Source organism: Alosa pseudoharengus, unplaced genomic scaffold (genome assembly GCF_046254945.1).
Source record: "Alosa pseudoharengus isolate Yale_2024_CS ecotype anadromous, Long Island Sound unplaced genomic scaffold, YU_APseudo_1.1 YU_APseudo_1.1_scf_21, whole genome shotgun sequence".
NCBI lineage: Eukaryota > Metazoa > Chordata > Actinopteri > Clupeiformes > Clupeidae > Alosa > Alosa pseudoharengus.
Window position 1 is genome coordinate 11,132,058 of NW_027468674.1, and position 17,500 is coordinate 11,149,557.

At 47.1% G+C, this 17,500-nt stretch overlaps 1 protein-coding gene across 5 annotated transcripts in view; it reads left to right on the top strand.

The window, feature by feature from the left end:
- Positions 1 to 17,500, top strand: part of LOC143137596 (rho GTPase-activating protein 23-like) — a 65,913-nt gene that overhangs the window by 9,597 nt on the left and 38,816 nt on the right. For 4 of the 5 annotated variants that reach the window (XM_076297841.1, XM_076297844.1, XM_076297842.1 and 1 more), the window contains exon 1: positions 3,438 to 3,724. The exons of the other annotated variant lie outside the window; for it this stretch is intronic. In XM_076297841.1, coding sequence (XP_076153956.1) covers positions 3,671 to 3,724 — 54 coding nt within the window. In that variant the 5' untranslated portion in view covers positions 3,438 to 3,670. Of the gene's footprint in view, positions 1 to 3,437; positions 3,725 to 17,500 lie in introns of those variants that run through there. 5 annotated transcript variants of the gene reach the window in all.

A 17,500-nucleotide genomic window follows, 5' to 3' on the forward strand; every position in this document is an offset into this window, starting at 1 on the left:
AGCACAGAATAGACAGCACAGCACAGCACAGCACAGCATAGACAGCACAACACAGACAGCACAGAATAGACAGCACAGAATAGACAGCACTACATACACAGCACAGACAGCACAACGAAGCACAGCACAGCACAGCATAGACAGCACAGCACAGCACAGCACAGACAGCACAGCACAACACAGACAGCACAGAATAGACAGCACAGCACAGCACAGCACAGCACTGCTCCCAGACAGATGAACAACACATACAGTGTAAGCACTTTTCAATAAAGGCTTTTTTATTTTTGTTCAAGAGTGCCTCAATTCTTTTGATTTTTATTTGACGATGTAAAGGCCCATTTTTGATGAGCACTCTGTAGTTTTATTGTAACAAACACTTTTGACCCAGGGAAGCGTTCCCTTTCTTTTTTCTTTAACATAAACACTGGCTATTTTAGCTTGAGAGCAACCAATATACAAGGCTGGGAAAAGGCCCACTTTCTGATACCTTTAGAGGTGACCCCCAGCTTACGGTAACATCACCCAACTTGATTCAGCGTTGTTAGCATTCCTGCTTCCCATGCCTGAGGGTGCGCGGTCGAAGCTAGCGCGGAAGAGTGCTCTTCTCATAATACCGGTTGCAGATGGAACAATTCATTCAGTCAGAGTGATACAACATGTCCAGGCTTTTGGCTCCGTACCCAGTAAGATCACGATCAAAGTAAACACACAGCCTCATTGTATCATGTCACTCTGAATGATTTAAAACAAAAACAAAAAGCCTCAAGTTGAACCAAAAAGCTCAAACTTGAACGTTCATATGATCCCTATGGTGACGCATCAGTCCACTTCCTATGAAAAACACTCTCAGCAGCGGTTGTCATATGATACCATAATCACACGTAATAGCCCCCTTGTCATCTTGAGAGACTCCAGAACACGTCTGCAAACTGTCGAGTTATTACAGTCCTCCTCATAGCCAGTGATCGCACAGAAATGAGCCGCAGTGTGTGTGTGTTTGTGTGTGTGTGTCAGTGTGTGTACGTCTGTGTCTGAGCTCAGTGCTCAGAGCCGAGAGCTGGAGGTGTGTATGTGTGTGTGTGTGTGTGTGTGTGTGTGTGTGTGTGTGCAGTCATGCATTTTGGAGGGGGGGGGGGGGTTGAGTTGGACATGTGAGGGTGGGTGTAGTGTAGGAGTATTGTGTTTGTTTGGGATGTACGCAGCTGCTGGGCTAGCAGGTAGAAGGACGGAGCAGGATGTGTGTGTGTGTGTGTGTGTGTGTGTGTGTGTGTGTGTGTGTGTGTGTGTTTGGGGTGCTTTTAGGTTTGCATGGTTCAGTAGAAAAGCCCCGGTTCACCTTGCAGAGGCTGAAGTTGAGCAATGATGCTCACTGAACAGGCTGTACTCTTTCTCTCTGTGTGTGTGTGTGTGTGTGTGGTGTGTGTGTGTGTGCTTGTGTGCGTGTGTGTGTGGATGCCTGAGCAAGGTGAGTGGGTTCTGGGTACAAGAAAATGAAGTGTAGGAGGTCCTCGTTTGTGTGTGAGAGACAGAACATGAGAATGTTTAAGGTTGCTCGCGTGAATTCTTTTTGTGAATGTGCATGTGTGACATCTTTCTCTCGGTGTGTCTTTGTGTGTGTGTGTGTGTGTGTGTGTGTGTGTGTGTGTGAGAGAGAGAGAGAGAGAGAGATATTCTCCTTTTTTGTGTATGTGTGTGAGAGAGAGTGTGTATGTGTGTTAAGTGATCTCAGTGCGGTTGTCTGACTGGAGCATGTAGAGTGCTCTCTCTCTCTCACTCCATCTCTCTCTCAAACTCCATGTCTCTCTCTCACACTCTATCTTTCTCGCTCTCCATCTCTCTACATCTCTCTCATCTCTCTCTCTATCTCTCTTACTCCATCTCTCTCCATCTGTCACTCACTCTCCATCTTTCTCTACATCTCTCTCACTCTCCATCTCTTTCTCTCTCTTTCTCTGTCTACCCCCCTCTCTCTCCATCTCTCTCACTCTCCATATCTCTTTCTCTATCTTTCTCTACATCTCTCTCCATCTATTACTCTCCATCTCTTTCTCACTCTCTCTCTCTCTCTTTCTTTCTCTGTCTACCCCTCTCTCTCTCCATCTCTCTTGCTCCCTTCCTCCTCTTCTGTGTTTTTATGCCATGAGCATTATGTAATCACTGTGTGTGTGTGTGTGTGTGTGTGTGTGTGTGTGTGTGTGTGTGTGTGTGTGTGTGTGTGTGTGTGTGTGTGTGTGTGTGTGTGTGTGTGTTATGTGTGTGTGTGTGTGCGCGCGCGTGTATGTGAGTGAGTGAGTGAGTGTGTGTGTGTGCTGCATCAAATGGCCCTAAGGGCTGCCATCTATTATCAGCATCAAAACCATGTCTTGCTTCATTGACCATGAGCCAGCCTTACCCAGGCTTGGAGACGCTCTACTCAGACAGAGCAACTGACGCTCAAACACACACACACACTCATACACACTGGCACACTCATATACACTATGACACTAACTCACTCTGTGTGTGTGTGTATGTGGGAGAGAGAGAGAGAGAGAGAGAGTGAGAGAAAGTGAGAGAGAAAGGGAGGGAGAGAGCAAGAGATGTGAGAGGGAGAAAGTGGGAGAGAGAGAGGGAGAGGGGTAGAGCAAGAGAGTGAGAGAGAGAGAGAGAGAGAGGGAGCATAACACATCAAGGCTGGCACAGGTGGATGAGTAGATGGCACTGCCAGGTACACTAAACTGAAACTTTCCTCTGCGCTGCCAACTTGGTTTGGCACAGCTGCTTACAACAGCTTCGGTTGGCACAGTAGTGCCTGTGACGTTGCTGGGAATTTGGGTGGGTAAAGGTGTGTTCGCTCGAGCATAGTATGACTCATTACTCAGACAGATTACACTTCAATCAGTGTTCTGGTTACATTTGTATTGTTTTTATTTGCATATGATGTAATGTGTGTGTCCACTTGTGTTTGAGGAATAGGAGGGGAGGGGAATAGGAGGGTTAGGTTATGTTTCTCGTCAATACCCTGTGAAAATATGACTGAAAATGAATATATGGAAATGTAATCTAGGCCTAAATCATTTTCAGCATGGGCCATCAGAAGATGAACCGCATTTGGAATAATAGTGCCAGATGCAGACATGTATTATGGCCTCTGCCTAGTCTGACAGACAGTCTGTGTAGCTAAATTACCAGACTGTAGGCTACCTTTTGTTTTGGAGGCACAAGCCTGGGGCTTTTTCCGTACTTTCCTCTCACTACTTGAGGGAGACCACTTGTTTTTGTTCAACGTGGAAACCACATTCGCCCCTCCTCCATACATTCCGCACTCCCCATGCTGCGTATTTATTCGCCAACGGATAATGACGTACTTTTATTGACGGGCGGATGGGCGGGATGTTGGTTGCTGGTTAGCAGGGCTGTGAGCTCAGTTAGTATAACGGGTCAGCCGAGAAAAGGGATTTACAATCAGCGAAGGGCGGAGGGCGGGGGCTAACCCACTCGTCCAAACAACGGGAAAGGGGGAGTTTCGAGGGAGATAGACGACAGCGTAGCCTTGTCTCAGCGAAATGTGGTTGTAATGTTAAACTCTTTGCAGTTCACACACATCAACAGGACTGTTTTCTGTAGCTAGCAATAGAAGCATTAGTTATCTCCCCGGAATTGTCTTCAGAACATTCCCAGTTGACCAATGAATGGAGTCGCCTTTTGCCTTGTTGGAATACCACCGCACTCGCAAACTGGAGTAAGTGCTCGCCGGAGAGTTATCTCCAGTTTACGTTACTTTTCAGTGTGAATAACTCATGTTTTACACCTTTATTAGTGTGGAAACTTTATGTTGCTATTCGCGTGTTTACTTACCACTAGAGAAACGTGTTTAGCCGCATAGTCGCTGTGGTGGTCATAAGCGGCTTAAATAGCATATACACGCTGGGATTCTGGACCAGCCTACTACGTGCAAGACCCGGCCTGTAGGCTACACGTCTTGCTATTTCATTTCTGCTCTTTGATAAAACAAGGCTTTGGGCAATTACAATTTGTCTGACCAGCATATCAGGTCATCATAGATCTGCAATGGAGTGTATCGAATTCCGAAGAGAGCTGTCAAACTGTCACCGGACGTCCGAAGCGAAGAGGCCGTGAGCACTGAAATCACGCTCTAGAGCGCGCGGATCTTGAATAAAAGCGGGTCAATGTTTGGGATGTAACTGAGGTTTGCGCTAACGCAAATTCGCTGAAATACACAGTTGGAAACAAAATGTTGCTACTGCGTGATTATAAGTAAATATAACAGTGTATAACAGTGTATGGTAGGTAGTGTTGAATGTGGACCTACATGTCCATTTTCTCCAAGAGTCTTCAAGCCTTATATGGTCCCAGTTCCTACATGAATACACATGACAAACGAGTTGATGATTTCTGAGGCTGTCACTAACGTTAAAGCTATTCATCTGCTTGTTTAGATGGGTGGCGCATAGATAATTTCCAAATATGACAGATTTATCCACTTTCCTTTCATGCGCAGCGAATCTCAGGAGAAAATGGGAGTGAGAAAAATGCTTTTAATTTCCATATATCAGCCCACAAAGACTGCCAGACAGAAGGGACATTGTAACCGTTACTCAAGCCTTCACAAAACAAGGGGTGTGTGTGTGTGCGTGTGTGTAAAATGCCTATTGTTCGCCACTGTACTGCCGTTACGCTGCTCACAGTCCTTTGCAGTGTCCTGTAGCATCAATGCTACGGTGATATGTCACTGCTGGACAGCTGCCTATATGACAGTAAAACAGTTAGCAGATCTCATTTGGGGTTATAAGTCATATATTGTTATTTATATAACTTTTATTTATTGTAAACTTCTACAGAAGGCTGAACATTTATATTCCGCAGTGTTTTGTGCCCTTCTAAACAGCTGTTTTTTTTTTTTTTTTCAAAAAAGAAGAAAAAAACGTATCCAGTTTTACTCTACAATTTATTTACACAGAAAGTTGACTCATCGGACAAGATTGCAGGGTTTGTTGGCATGCACTGCTACAGAAGTTGTTTGTTTTGGTTGGTCAGAACGAAGAAAGCCTACATGATGCAGTAGGCTGTCCCACATCATGTGAACATGATCCGTCATGGTGGTCAGGGTTGAATTGTGCCCACCGATTGAGGGCACTAACCACACGAGGACCGGTCGTTAGCACCCGACCACTGTCTCTGTCTCCCCCCCCATACTGTTAATGCTCAGTGATGGAGATTTGTTTTCTCCATTGCTCATCACCAGCCTTATAAAAGAGCTGTGTTTTGATTTGAAGGGAAAGCATAATGTGTGGATTGTGCTGTGGGTATTTTCCTTTGCTGTGATATGAGGAGAGAATTATGCCCAGGAAGTGACTACCACTGGACATCACGTGTGTGTGTGTGTGTGTGTGTGTGTGTGTGTGTGTGTGTTTGTGTGTGTGTGTGTATATGTATACTGTTTGGGAGTGTTTGTGTGTGTGTATAATACTGTTTGAAGATAGTTTACGTACACATATAATCTTTTTACTTCATTTCACTACATTTGCTTATTTATTCCCAAAAAAGACACTTACTTAGAAATGCAGGAATATTAATGTAGTCTATGCAATAAACTCTACGGGATTGTTGTTAAGTGTACGCTTTTAGGCACATGATCAGTGTATTACTGCTTTATATACGCAAGAGCTAACTGAATGCACAATAGGGCTCTCTGGATCTGGCCTTATGAGATCTCTCTGTGTCAGGCCAGCCCTGTTGGCGTTCTCTGGTCCTCAGAACTCGAGGGACAAAACTGTCTGTGTGTGCCTACACCCTTTCACTTCATAATTGTATTGGATGCAAGTTGCAAGTCATTGGCATCTACACGTGCACAAGTGTAGCCTACACATAATTAGAGCCTGTGTAGTCTTTTTGCATCGTCAGTACAATACTAAATGACTAAATGTCTTGGATAAACTGGCCTCCCTTTGAATAAAACATTAAAAAAGTTGCATGGTTGATTTCACCTTAGTCAGTGCCTTTGGTGCTAAACTGTTAGAAAGCCACCACTTTAGTAGGCTAGTATCTAACCGTAAACTGCCCCATAGCCCCAGCATGTGAATAGGTTTCGCTGACCTTCTCAGGTAATTAAGACCTGCAAAACCAGGTGTCAGCAGCACTCTCAACAGGGGTCAGCCCCTGTAGTTGAGTCAAATGAGAGACTACGACATGGTGTGACGCGCATGGTGTGTGTGTGTGTGTGTGTGACTACGACATGGTGTGACGCGCTTGTATTCACATGGCGTTCTGCTGATTGGCACCAACATGCTGTTATGAGGGAAGGTTCCGGAAATGGAGATGTAGACCCCCCACATACACACACACACACACACACACACACACACACATAGTCTGACAACCACAGGCTGTGTGTGTGTGTATTAGGAAAAGCCAAAGTGTCTGGGACTACATGGCGAGTTTAGTTGAAGAACACAGAGACCCGCCTGCTCCGTGTCTTTAAGTGTCTGGGATCCCTGTTGATAGAGCTGCAGTCGCTTTGGCTGCGGAGATTATGAAGGCAGGTAGGGCTGTGTGGCAGAGGTCAGAGGTCACAGACATACCAGAGGTGATAAGGGCCACAGAGTTGACCAGAGGGCAGAATGAGAGACAGCAGCTCGGCAGGTGTGAAGGTGGTATGTGTGTGTGTGTGTGTGTGTGTGTGTGTGTGTGTGTGTTTGTTTATGTCTGTGTCTGACACTGAGAGAAGGCCCAAACATTTCTCTGAATGTTTGTGTGTGTGTGTGTGTGTGACTGTGTGTGTGTGTGTGTGTGTGTGTGACTGTGTGTGTGTGTGTGTGCTTAGCAGAATGCTAACGCCTACACCTCATTCAGATCACACACAGTACTACATAGATAAGAGAACAATTCTATACCTTTTCCTTTGGGAACTTCACAGTATGCTACATTCATCTCTCCTCTCTGAGTGTCTACAGTGTGTGTGTGTGTGTGTGTGTGTATCTTCACAGTATGCTACATGCATCTCTCCTTTCTGAGTGTCTACAGTGTGTGTGTGTGTATCTTCACAGTATGCTACATGCATCTCTCCTCTCTGAGTGTCTACAGTGTGTGTGTGTGTATCTTCACAGTATGCTACATGCATCTCTCCTCTCTGAGTGTCTACAGTGTGTGTGTGTGTGTGTGTGTGTGTGTGTATCTTCACAGTATGCTACATGCATCTCTCCTCTCTGAGTGTCTACAGTGTGTGTGTGTGTGTCTTCACAGTATGCTACATGCATCTCTCCTCTCTGAGTGTCTACAGTGTGTGTGTGTGTGTGTGTGTGTGTATCTTCACAGTATGCTACATGCATCTCTCCTCTCTGAGTGTCTACAGTGTGTGTGTGTGTGTGTGTGTGTGTATCTTCACAGTATGCTACATGCATCTCTCCTCTCTGAGTGTCTACAGTGTGTGTGTGTGTGTGTATCTTCACAGTATGCTACATGCATCTCTCCTCTCTGAGTGTCTACAGTGTGTGTGTGTGTGTGTGTGTGTGTGTGTGTGTGTGTGTGTGTGTGTGTGTGTGTGTGTGTGTATCTTCACAGTATGCTACATGCATCTCTCCTCTCTGAGTGTCTACAGTGTGTGTGTGTGTATGTGTATCTTCACAGTATGCTACATGCATCTCTCCTCTCTGAGTGTCTACAGTGTGTGTGTGTGTGTGTGTATCTTCACAGTATGCTACATGCATCTCTCCTCTCTGAGTGTCTACAGTGTGTGTGTGTGTGTGTGTGTGTGTGTGTGTGTGTGTGTGTGTGTGTGTGTGTGTGTGTGTGTATCTTCACAGTATGCTACATGCATCTCTTGTTCCACTGCACTGCTGTCTGCACAGGGGGTCTCTCTGCTCCCCTCTGCCGCAGGCCCAAACAGTGGCACTACCCCCATGAGTTTTCTTGCGTGTGTGTGTGTGTGTGCGTGTCTGTGTTCGTATGTGTGTTCCTGTTCCTATGTGCGTGTGTGTGTGTGTGTGTGCGTGCGTGTGTGTGTGCGTGCGTGTGTTCGTATTCCTATGTGTGTGTGTGTGTGTGTGTGTGTGTGTGTGTGCTTAGTAGGCCTAAACAGTGGCACTACTCCCATGAGTCAGTACTGCTGTAGCAGGCCTTGGGCTGACAGCATGTGTTGTGTACACTTCAGACATGGTCAATAATTACCCAGGCCTTTTCCCTGGTGTGCATTTATGCCTGTGTGTGAAACACCACTCCTCTCTTTGTGTCTGTGTGATTGTGTGTGTGTGTGTGTGTGCGAGCATGTAAGGCCATGGGCCTGCATATAGTGTGTGAGTGTGTGGGAAAAATGCAGCTTGTGTGTGTATGTGTGTCAGCTCAAGCGTGTGTGTGCTAAATTTTGGAACCATGTATTTTGTATTTTGTATTAAGTGCAGATTCAAATAAATAATTCAGATGAATGGGGGTGTGTGGGAAACCTTGTGCCTCTGTGTGTGTGTGTGTGTGTGTGTGTGTGTGTGTGTGTGTGTGTGTCTGAGTGTGAGTGTGTGTATGTGTGTGCTTGTGTGTGTGTGCGTGTCTGTATGTGTGTGTGTGTGGAGAATCATCAGAGGGAGCTGACAGTCCTTCAGGCTTGCCAAGAGAGAGGCTTGCACTGCAATTAAGCTAATCCAGAGAGCTCTCCAGGCACTAGGGGAATGCCCTTGCCCTGTAAAGCCTATGTGTCTCTGTGTGTGTGTGTCTGTGTGTTTATGTGTGTGTGTGTGTGTGTGTGTGTGTGTGTGTGTGTGTGTGTGTGTGTGTGTCTTGGCCTGTGTGTCTGTGTCTGTGCATTTGCCAATACGAGACAATTGTGTGCTGTGTGTGTGTGTGTGTATTGTCTGTGCATCCATGGATAAATATGTGTGTGTGTGTGTGTGTGTGTATGTGTGTGTGTGAGTGTGCATGCGCCAGAGGGCATTTTCTCCCTATAGCTGCCTCATGAATCTTCTTGGTCGTCTGTAGACCGAGAGGACACATGGGAGTAGATGTGGAGGGATACAGAGAAAGAGGGATACAGAGAAAGAGGGATACAGAGAAAGGGAAGAGAGAGATCAATACAAGTGACCTTATTTTAGCCTGCAAGGTGCCTCTGTAAGAATAGATGCTGGATTAATAATCTCGAGGCGCCTCTGTGAGAATAGATGCTGGATTAATAATCTCGAGGCGACTCTGTGATAATAGATGCTGGATTAATAATCTGTCTTTCTATCTCGAGTTGCCTGTGTTAGAAAGACAGATTATTATCACAGCATTTAACGTTACTCTATCTCAAATTGACTGTGTTAGAGTAACTTTATATGCTGGATTAATAATCTGTCTTTCTATCTCGAGTTGCCTGTGTTCGAGTAACATTAAATGCTGGATTAATTATCTGTCTTTCTATCTCTAGTCCAGTATCTCCCTCAGTCTCAGCCATTTCTCATTCTTTACTCATCTTTTTCACACTTTATTTGGCCTGCCTATTGTCGACTGTAGTCAGTGTATTTCAGCAGTGAAACTCTCTTGAATATTGCGGTGGAATGCAATTCAGCAGTCAGGTACTAAAGAGTCAGATGGCCATTCAAAGAGATACATGTGACTACAGCGTTGTTTTGTAAAGGAAGTGAATAAGTCTTCTGATATGTGGTATTTCATAACTATACATTACAGCCATGAGACTCATTGATGAGGCTGTAAGAAAGGTATGCAGTGGAGCAACATTCCACAAAGGATAGTTCACAGACTAGTGGGACTTTTTGCCCATTGTATGCTTCCTATTTCATCTGTAAAGGATGTTCATTTCAATTCCCCCCATTCTGTCTCTCTCTCTCTCTTTCTCTGTCTCTCTTTCTCTCTCTCTGTCTCTCCATCTGTCTCTCTCTTTCTCTTTCACATTGATATTTTTCTCTGTCGTTCTCTAAAATACCTTTGTTCCTCTCTTTTCATCCTCTCTGCTGGTGGGAGGCATCGAAGAGAAAGGAAAACCTCTGGCTTCTTCACCTCCGCTTCAAAGGGAGCAATGGGATAGGGGTTGTTGGCGTTGGAGAGGAGGAGGAAGAGAAAGAGAAAGAGGAGGAGGAGAGAAAGAGGAGGAGGAGGAGGAGGAGGAGAGTGGCATGTGTGAAGAGGGAGCAAATTGAGCTGACCCCTGGGGTTACATCGGTCTCTGTTCTGGACAGACGAGGCGGGACTTCCAACGAGAAAGGTGGAGGAGAGGAGAAGAGAAAGAACTCGAGAGAAAAAAGTAAAGAGAGAGAGACAAAGAGACAGACAAAGAGAGCGACTTGTAGAGAAGATAGAGACAGAGCGAAAGAGGCGGCCAGAGAGAGAAGGATAGACTGAAAGAGTCGAGAGAGAGAGAGAGAGAGAGAGAGAGAGAGAGCGAGAGAGAGAGAGAGAGTGGGCTTTGAATGGCCTGGGCTCATATCTTAGTGAAGTAGGCAGTGCAGGGCAGGCTTGGTCCTGTCTTTGAAATGCAGCGGTGACAAAGGGCCTCTTGTGACGGCCGGGCCAGCTGAACGCAGGAATGGGGTCCCCCCCAACCCCTGTGTAACGGGTCAAAGGTCAGAGGTCGGGTTTAGCGGTGACACCCCTCTTTTGGAGGTAAATCGTGGCAGTTAGTCGCCTCTCAGGAGAGCAGAGTGTGAAGAATCAATAGGAATGACTCGGAGTGGGCGAAGTTGTGAGTTGCGGGGGGGGACTGTTTGAGTGATGGGTATTTTGTGTGTGTGTGTGTGTGTGTGTGTGTGTGTGTGTGTGTGTGTGTGGATAGGAATGATGCAGGGGGGGGGGGGTCTGTTTGAGTGTGTGTTTGGGTGACGGGTATGCCGTGCCTCAGTTTGTGTGTGTGTGTGTTTGAGAGAGAGTGAGACGTGTGTGTTTGAGAGGGGGGAGCATGTAGGTGCTTGAGAAAGCCAAGTGTTTGTTTGAGCGAGAGGGAGGGGGAGTGTGTGAGCGTTTGTTTGGGAGTTGGTGTTGGGAATGTTGATGTTATGAGTGTCTGTCCGTCTGTGTGAGTGTGTGAGTCAGTTAGTGTTTTGGAGTATCTAAATTTGTCTGTCTGTAGTAGTGTGTCTCTAGTACTTTTCAGGGTTTGTGTGTGTGTGTGTGTGTGTGTGTACATGTGTGTTGTGAGTCAGCCTGCAATGTCTGTGTTGCCTACAGTACCCTGTGTGTGTGTGTGTGTGTGTGTGTGTGTGTGTGTGTGTGTGTGTGTGTGTGTGTGTGTGTGTGTGTGTGTGTGTTTGAAACTAACCTGTGTATTTGCTTTTGATGTTTTCATCGCTGTCTGTGTGTGTGTGTGTTTGTGTGTGTGTGTGTGTGTGTGTGTGTGTGTGTGTGTTTGAAACTAACCTTTGTATTTGTTTTTGCTGAGTTTTCATCGCTGTCTGTGTGTGTGTGTGTGTATGGCTGTGCCATGTGTATGCTTATTTGTGCATGCCTGTGTGTGTGTGTGTGTGTGTGTGTGTGTGCGTGTCTGAGAGCTGAGTGACTGCATGTGATGTGGTCTCTGTAATAGCGGAACCCGCGCACACACACTCTCCTCCCAGCTGGCAGGTTTGGGGTAGGAATGCGGACAGGATGGAGGGATAGAGACTCTGAGGTGGAGAGGCGGAAAGATGAAAGAGAGAGATAGCGAGAGAAAACAGCTGGTGAGGATGACAAGCAGACGGCTAGAAAGATGGAAGCTGATTGGAAGGAATGTTTCGGGGAGGGCCAAGTCAAGAAACGAGGGAATAAAGAGAGAGAGAGAGAGAGAGGGGAAAGAATGGGGGGATGGTATGTTGAGCATTGGGAGGCATCAGGTGCAGTCAACAGTGAACTTCCTGCCAGTAGAGAGAGGAAGCAGAAAGAGGAGGGGGGGGGGCAGGATGGGATGGCATTTACCTCCACACATGCACACACACGCACACAGACACACACGCACACGCACACACACACACACACATACAGACACACACACGCACACACACACACACACACACATAAACACATATTCACACTTACACACGCACACACACACACACACATAAACACATATTCACACTTACACACGCACACACACATAAACACATATTAACACACACACACACACACCCTTTCCCCCCACAGGTCTCAGAGGGCATGGTGCCCATCTGTGTGGCCAGCTGCTGCTCTGTGAATGGCAGTGGTGTGTTATGACATGCCCCCCCCATCCCCTACTACCCCCTCTGCCCCCCCCCCCATCCCCTACTACCCCCCCCCCCCATCCCCTACTACCCCCCCCCCATCCCCTGGCCTCTCCAACACCTCTTCCTCCGCTCTCACCTGCTCCTCTCGCCCCTCTACTCACCGACACACACACACACACACGCACAAACACACACACACACACACGCACAAACACACACACACACACACGCACTACACTAGTCTCAACCCCAGTGGGTACCACCAGACGGGTGTGGCGGTCGCAATCTGACCATGCCAGGAAGGACGCGCCATTATGGTCAGGGCACAGGGCTTTTGTTTGGGGTCAGAGTGCAGTGTGTGTGTGTGTGTGTGTGTGTGTGTGGTACTGTTTCTTGTTTGGTTTAAAGGGAACAGGATTTGGCCCAACTAGTAGTGTCAGAGAAGAGGGCACTTTGAAGAGAAGGAAGAAAGGGCACTTTGAAGTGCATTTCCTGTAAAAAGGGAGCTTGGGACTCGCTCCTGTGAAAGGATTTCAGAGTTTAGGCTCCTTTGCATGCTGGCTAATGTGTGTGTATGTGTGTGTTAGTGTGTGTGTGTGTGTGTGTGTTTGTGTGTGTGTGTGTGTCTGTCTGTCTGTGTGTATGTGTGTGTGTGTGTGTGTGAGATACTGGCTAATGCAATTTATTTTCCAAAAGAGCATCGTCGAATCCTGTCATGCAATGTTCATTAGGTCACCGGTATATATCCTCTAATAAATAACGACCAGTCCTGAGTTCCACAGCAGAACGTGGCAGAACGAACACTCTTCCCCATAATATCAGAAATATTGATTTCACACCATAAACGCCAGCTCAGTTGCTCTATCAAAGGAATGCACATTTGTCACTCATTAGCAATGCACTCATTAGCAATGCCTGTTTATTATCTTCAATAGGCCCATAAGAGAATGAACCGAGAATGAACCGCTGATAACGAAAAAACTCATAACCAAACCATTAAATCATTAATAACAAGCCTCCCATATGGGATTTTTCTGAAATCAACTATGAGCAGTGTGTTGGTCTAGTAAATAGTTGATGTTTATTCAGCGTTCAGCATCTGTGTAGTGGTAAAAATACCCCGAGCGGCTCGTTTGCGGGCTGGAGGCTAGATGTGGTTTTGATGAATGGGAGTGGTGTGCTTGTAAGGCCTCCATTTAGTCCGATGCGGTGAAGGCCCTTAGTGCAGCCTTGCCATTTCATTTGCCTCTACTCTAGCACAAGAGAGCGTTTTCACACGCCACCGGCCCGTTTATGAAGTTGGGAGTTGTGTGTGTGTGTGTGAATGTGTGTGTGTGTGTATGTGTGTATGTGACCATTATGTACGCCACCGGCCCGTTTATGGAGTTGGGAGTTGGGTGTGTGTGTGTGTGTGTGTACATGTGTGTTGTGAGTCAGCCTGCAATGCCTGTGTTGCCTACAGTGCCCTGTGTGTGTGTGTGTGTGTGTGTGTGTGTGTGTGTGTGTGTGTATGTGACCATTATGTACGCCACCGGCCCGTTTATGAAGTTGGGAGTTGGGACTTTAAAGCCAGAGCCTTTTTCTCTCTTCTTTGACTGAGAGTTATACTACAACTGTGTGCAGTTTGATTTGTGTTTGCACAGGACTTAGTTTGACACAAAACGACACTGCTGCAGTCGTCACTTACTTAACACACACACACACACACACACACACACACACACACACACACACACACACACACACACACACACACACACACACTGGGAACTTATGCGAATACAGAGGCAAATCCGGTGTGACTGCAGTGAAGAGGAGCTACTCCCTTTAATGGAACGTAACACACACACACACACACACACACACACACACACACACTCAAACTGAAAAAACACACACACACACATACACACACACTGTTGCACACCTGCCCATATGATAGGTTTCTTCACGTGCAAAGATCAGTGGAGGAATCCGTTTGGTCTGAGTGATCGGTGCATGCCATGCTAGTGGCTTAGAGAGTAGTCTTGAGAAAGCTACACACACACACACACACACACACACACACACACACACACACAGACCCTATACCCTGCCCTTCTGTGCTAAAACTCTACCATAGGCCCCTGGGGTCAAAAATGAGGTTCTAAACATGGGACCACACTGTGCCCTTGAGTGTGAGGTCTGCTGTCTTATGTAAGGTGTTTGCGCAGTGTGTGTGTGTGTGTGTCCGTGTGTCCTTAAAGGCTGTTAGTGGACCCCGAGGGGCAGATGAGCTCAGAAAATTCCCATGAGATTCGACAGAGAGTGGTTGTGTGTGTGTGTGTGTGTGTGTGTGTGTGTGTGTGTGTGTGTGCGCGCACATAGGTGGTGTGTGTGTGTGTTGGTGTGTGTGTGCATGCGTGTGTGTGCATAGGTGGTGTGTGTGTGTGTGTGTGTGTGTGTGTGGTAAGACAGGGAGGGAGAAGTCCAAATGGAAGCCACAGATGCTGTTCGCTCAGCGGTTAATATATCCTCTCGGGCTTTGAGTTGTGTCATCTTTTCTGTGCTTTCATTTGCTCTTTTTTCATGTTTCTCTTTGTCCGTCCATCCTGTTATTGGGTCTTTAACAGTGCAGTAGGCATATCAGTTGTTCACATGAAATGATTCACCTACATGCTTACCCCATGTATCAGCACCTTAGAGCAAGTGCTCTACACACACACACACACACACACACACACAGACAGAAATGCTGAGCCACACACACACACACACAAACACACACACACACACACACACACACACACACACACACACACACACAGACAGAAATGCTGAGCCACACACACAAACACACACACACACACACACACACACACACACACACAGACACACACATAAACGCTGAGGCACACACACACACAGAAATGCTGAGACACACACACACACACACACACATTGTTCTAGCATCTTCTGACCTCATAGAGTTGACTCGAGGGCCCTTGTGTTTGCCAGTGTAGACAGACAGACAGACAGACAGACAGGCAGACAGACAGGCCCTCTGCATACCAGAGCCTGCAAACACAATCCTGGACCACCCTCCGACCCTCGACCCCACGACCCCAACGGGTCCGTGCAGCAGCTCCAGATTGACAGGCCCCTGAGTTGCTCTATGCCCGGAATGCCATTCTTTCCACTCGTTATTGCTCTGTATGAGAGCGACAGAGTGTGTGTTTGGATGTGAGACTATTAAGTGTGTGTGTGTGTGTGTGTGGGGGGGGGACGTCCATGTGTGTTTGTGTGTGTGTATGAGAGAGAGAGAAAGTTGTTCCCCGTTTTCGCTTTGGATAAAGGAGTGTGAATGGAGACCCATAAGGATATATGCATACAGTGAATGTGCTTGTGTGTGTGTGTGTGTGTGTGTGTGTGTGTGTGTGTGTGTGTGTGTGTGTGCGTGTGTGTGTGTGTGTGTTGGAGAGAGGGTGTGTAAGGTGAGTGTATGGCTGTGTCAAAGACACATACGCATGCATTGAATGTGCTTTGTGTGTGTGTGTATGTGTGTGTGTAGGTGTGTGTGTGTGTGTGTGTGTGTGGTTATGTGAGAGAGACACAGAGTGTGTATGTGAGCATGTCTGTGGATCTCCTGATTGACAGCCCTGAGTTGCCCTATGCCCGGAATGCTGTTCTTTCCGCTGTTTTCCCAAAAGCAGCCTGACGGAACCGCTAGAGGCATGTCGGAAAGTTGGAGAGGCACCCCACCACCCCCACCGCAACCACCACATTCCCTCATCCCTTTCTCTATCTCTCTTTCTCTCTCTCTCTCACTCGTTCTTTCTCTCCCCTGCTCTCATCTCTCCATTCTTGTGGAATGAGAGAGGAATGAATGGAAGTGGAGGCGTTAGATGGAGGACAGCGGGATGGAGGGATGGAGAGGGGGGGTGGAGTGAAGAGAAGTGGATTTATTCTTCTCTGAGGGAAGGAGAGAATAGTTGGGCTGTGGCGTCACCGAGCCTGGGCCACCGGTGTGCGCGTGCTTCGGAGCGGAGCGGAGTGGGCCTGGGCCTGCAGATGGAACTCTGCAGCTGACCGCCACTGACCGACCGCCACTGCTGCTGCTGCTGCTGCCACTACTGAAGAATAATGCTTAGCACAGCAGAGCGTGGGCCACAGAGAGAGAGAGAGAGAGAGAGAGAAAGAGAGAGGGAGAGGGAGGGAAGAAAAGAAGAAAGAGGGGGAGGGAGAGAGGGATGAGGGACAGAGAGATAAAGAAAGAGAGTGAGGGGGAGACGGAAAGAGAGAGAGAGAGAAAGAGAGTGAAATGAGAGGGTTGGAGAGAAAGCCGCAGATTTTGGAGATGGGGAGGGAGAGGAGAGGAAGATTGGTACAAATGATAGAAAGGGGGGGGCTGCAATGGGAAGAAAGTGATGGAATGAGAAAGAAATGAGAAAGAAATGAGATGAGAAATGAGATGAGAAATGAGAAAGATTGCTGTAGAGATAGGAAGAGAGTGGAAATATGAGGCAGAAAGGCAGAAAAGGCTCATAGATGCAGCAACATGGCGGAATAAAGGTACACAAAGACAAGTGGAGAAGTGATAAAGAAATTAGAAAAAAATTAAAAGAAAATCAGGAAAAAGGCAGAAAAGTGGAAACAGCAGGAGAGTAGAGGAGAGGAGGAGAGGAGAAAGAGAAGAGCAGAGGAGAAAGAGAGGAGGAGGGGAGAAAGAGAGGAGGAGAGGAGGAGAGGAGAAAGAGAGGAGGAGAGGAGCAAGAGAGGAGGAGAGGAGGAGAGGAGAAAGAGAGGAGGAGAGGAGAAAGAGAGGAGAGCAGAAAAGGAAGAGGAGGAGGGGAGAAAGAGAGGAGCAAGAGAGGAGGAGAGGAGGAGAGGAGAAAGAGAGGAGGAGAGGAGAAAGAGAGGAACAAGAGAGGAGGAGAGGAGAAAGAGAGGAGAGCAGAAAAGGAAGAGGAGGAGGGGAGAAAGAGAGGAGGAGAGGAGAAAGAGAGTGGAAATGGGGAGATACAGTACTAGAGAAATGAGAGAGAAGATTAACATGAAAAAGAGAAACAGAGAAAAAATGCAGAAAAGAGAGGGAAGGACAGAGAGCGGAGGAGAGGAGAGTGGAGGAGAGGGAGTGTCTGAAAGGGAGGTTCCAGGCCTCCTCCACACTTCACAAATCTCTATTTTAGAGCTGTAATAACAGGTTAGGAATATATAGATGTGGTCTGTGGTGTGCACATGGTCTGTGTGTGTGTGTGTATGAGAGCGAGAGAGTGTGTGTTTGTGTGTGAGACTCCACATAAGTGTGTACTGTACTCTTAAGTGTGTATTTACTGTACATGCAGTGAATATGCATGTGTGTGTGT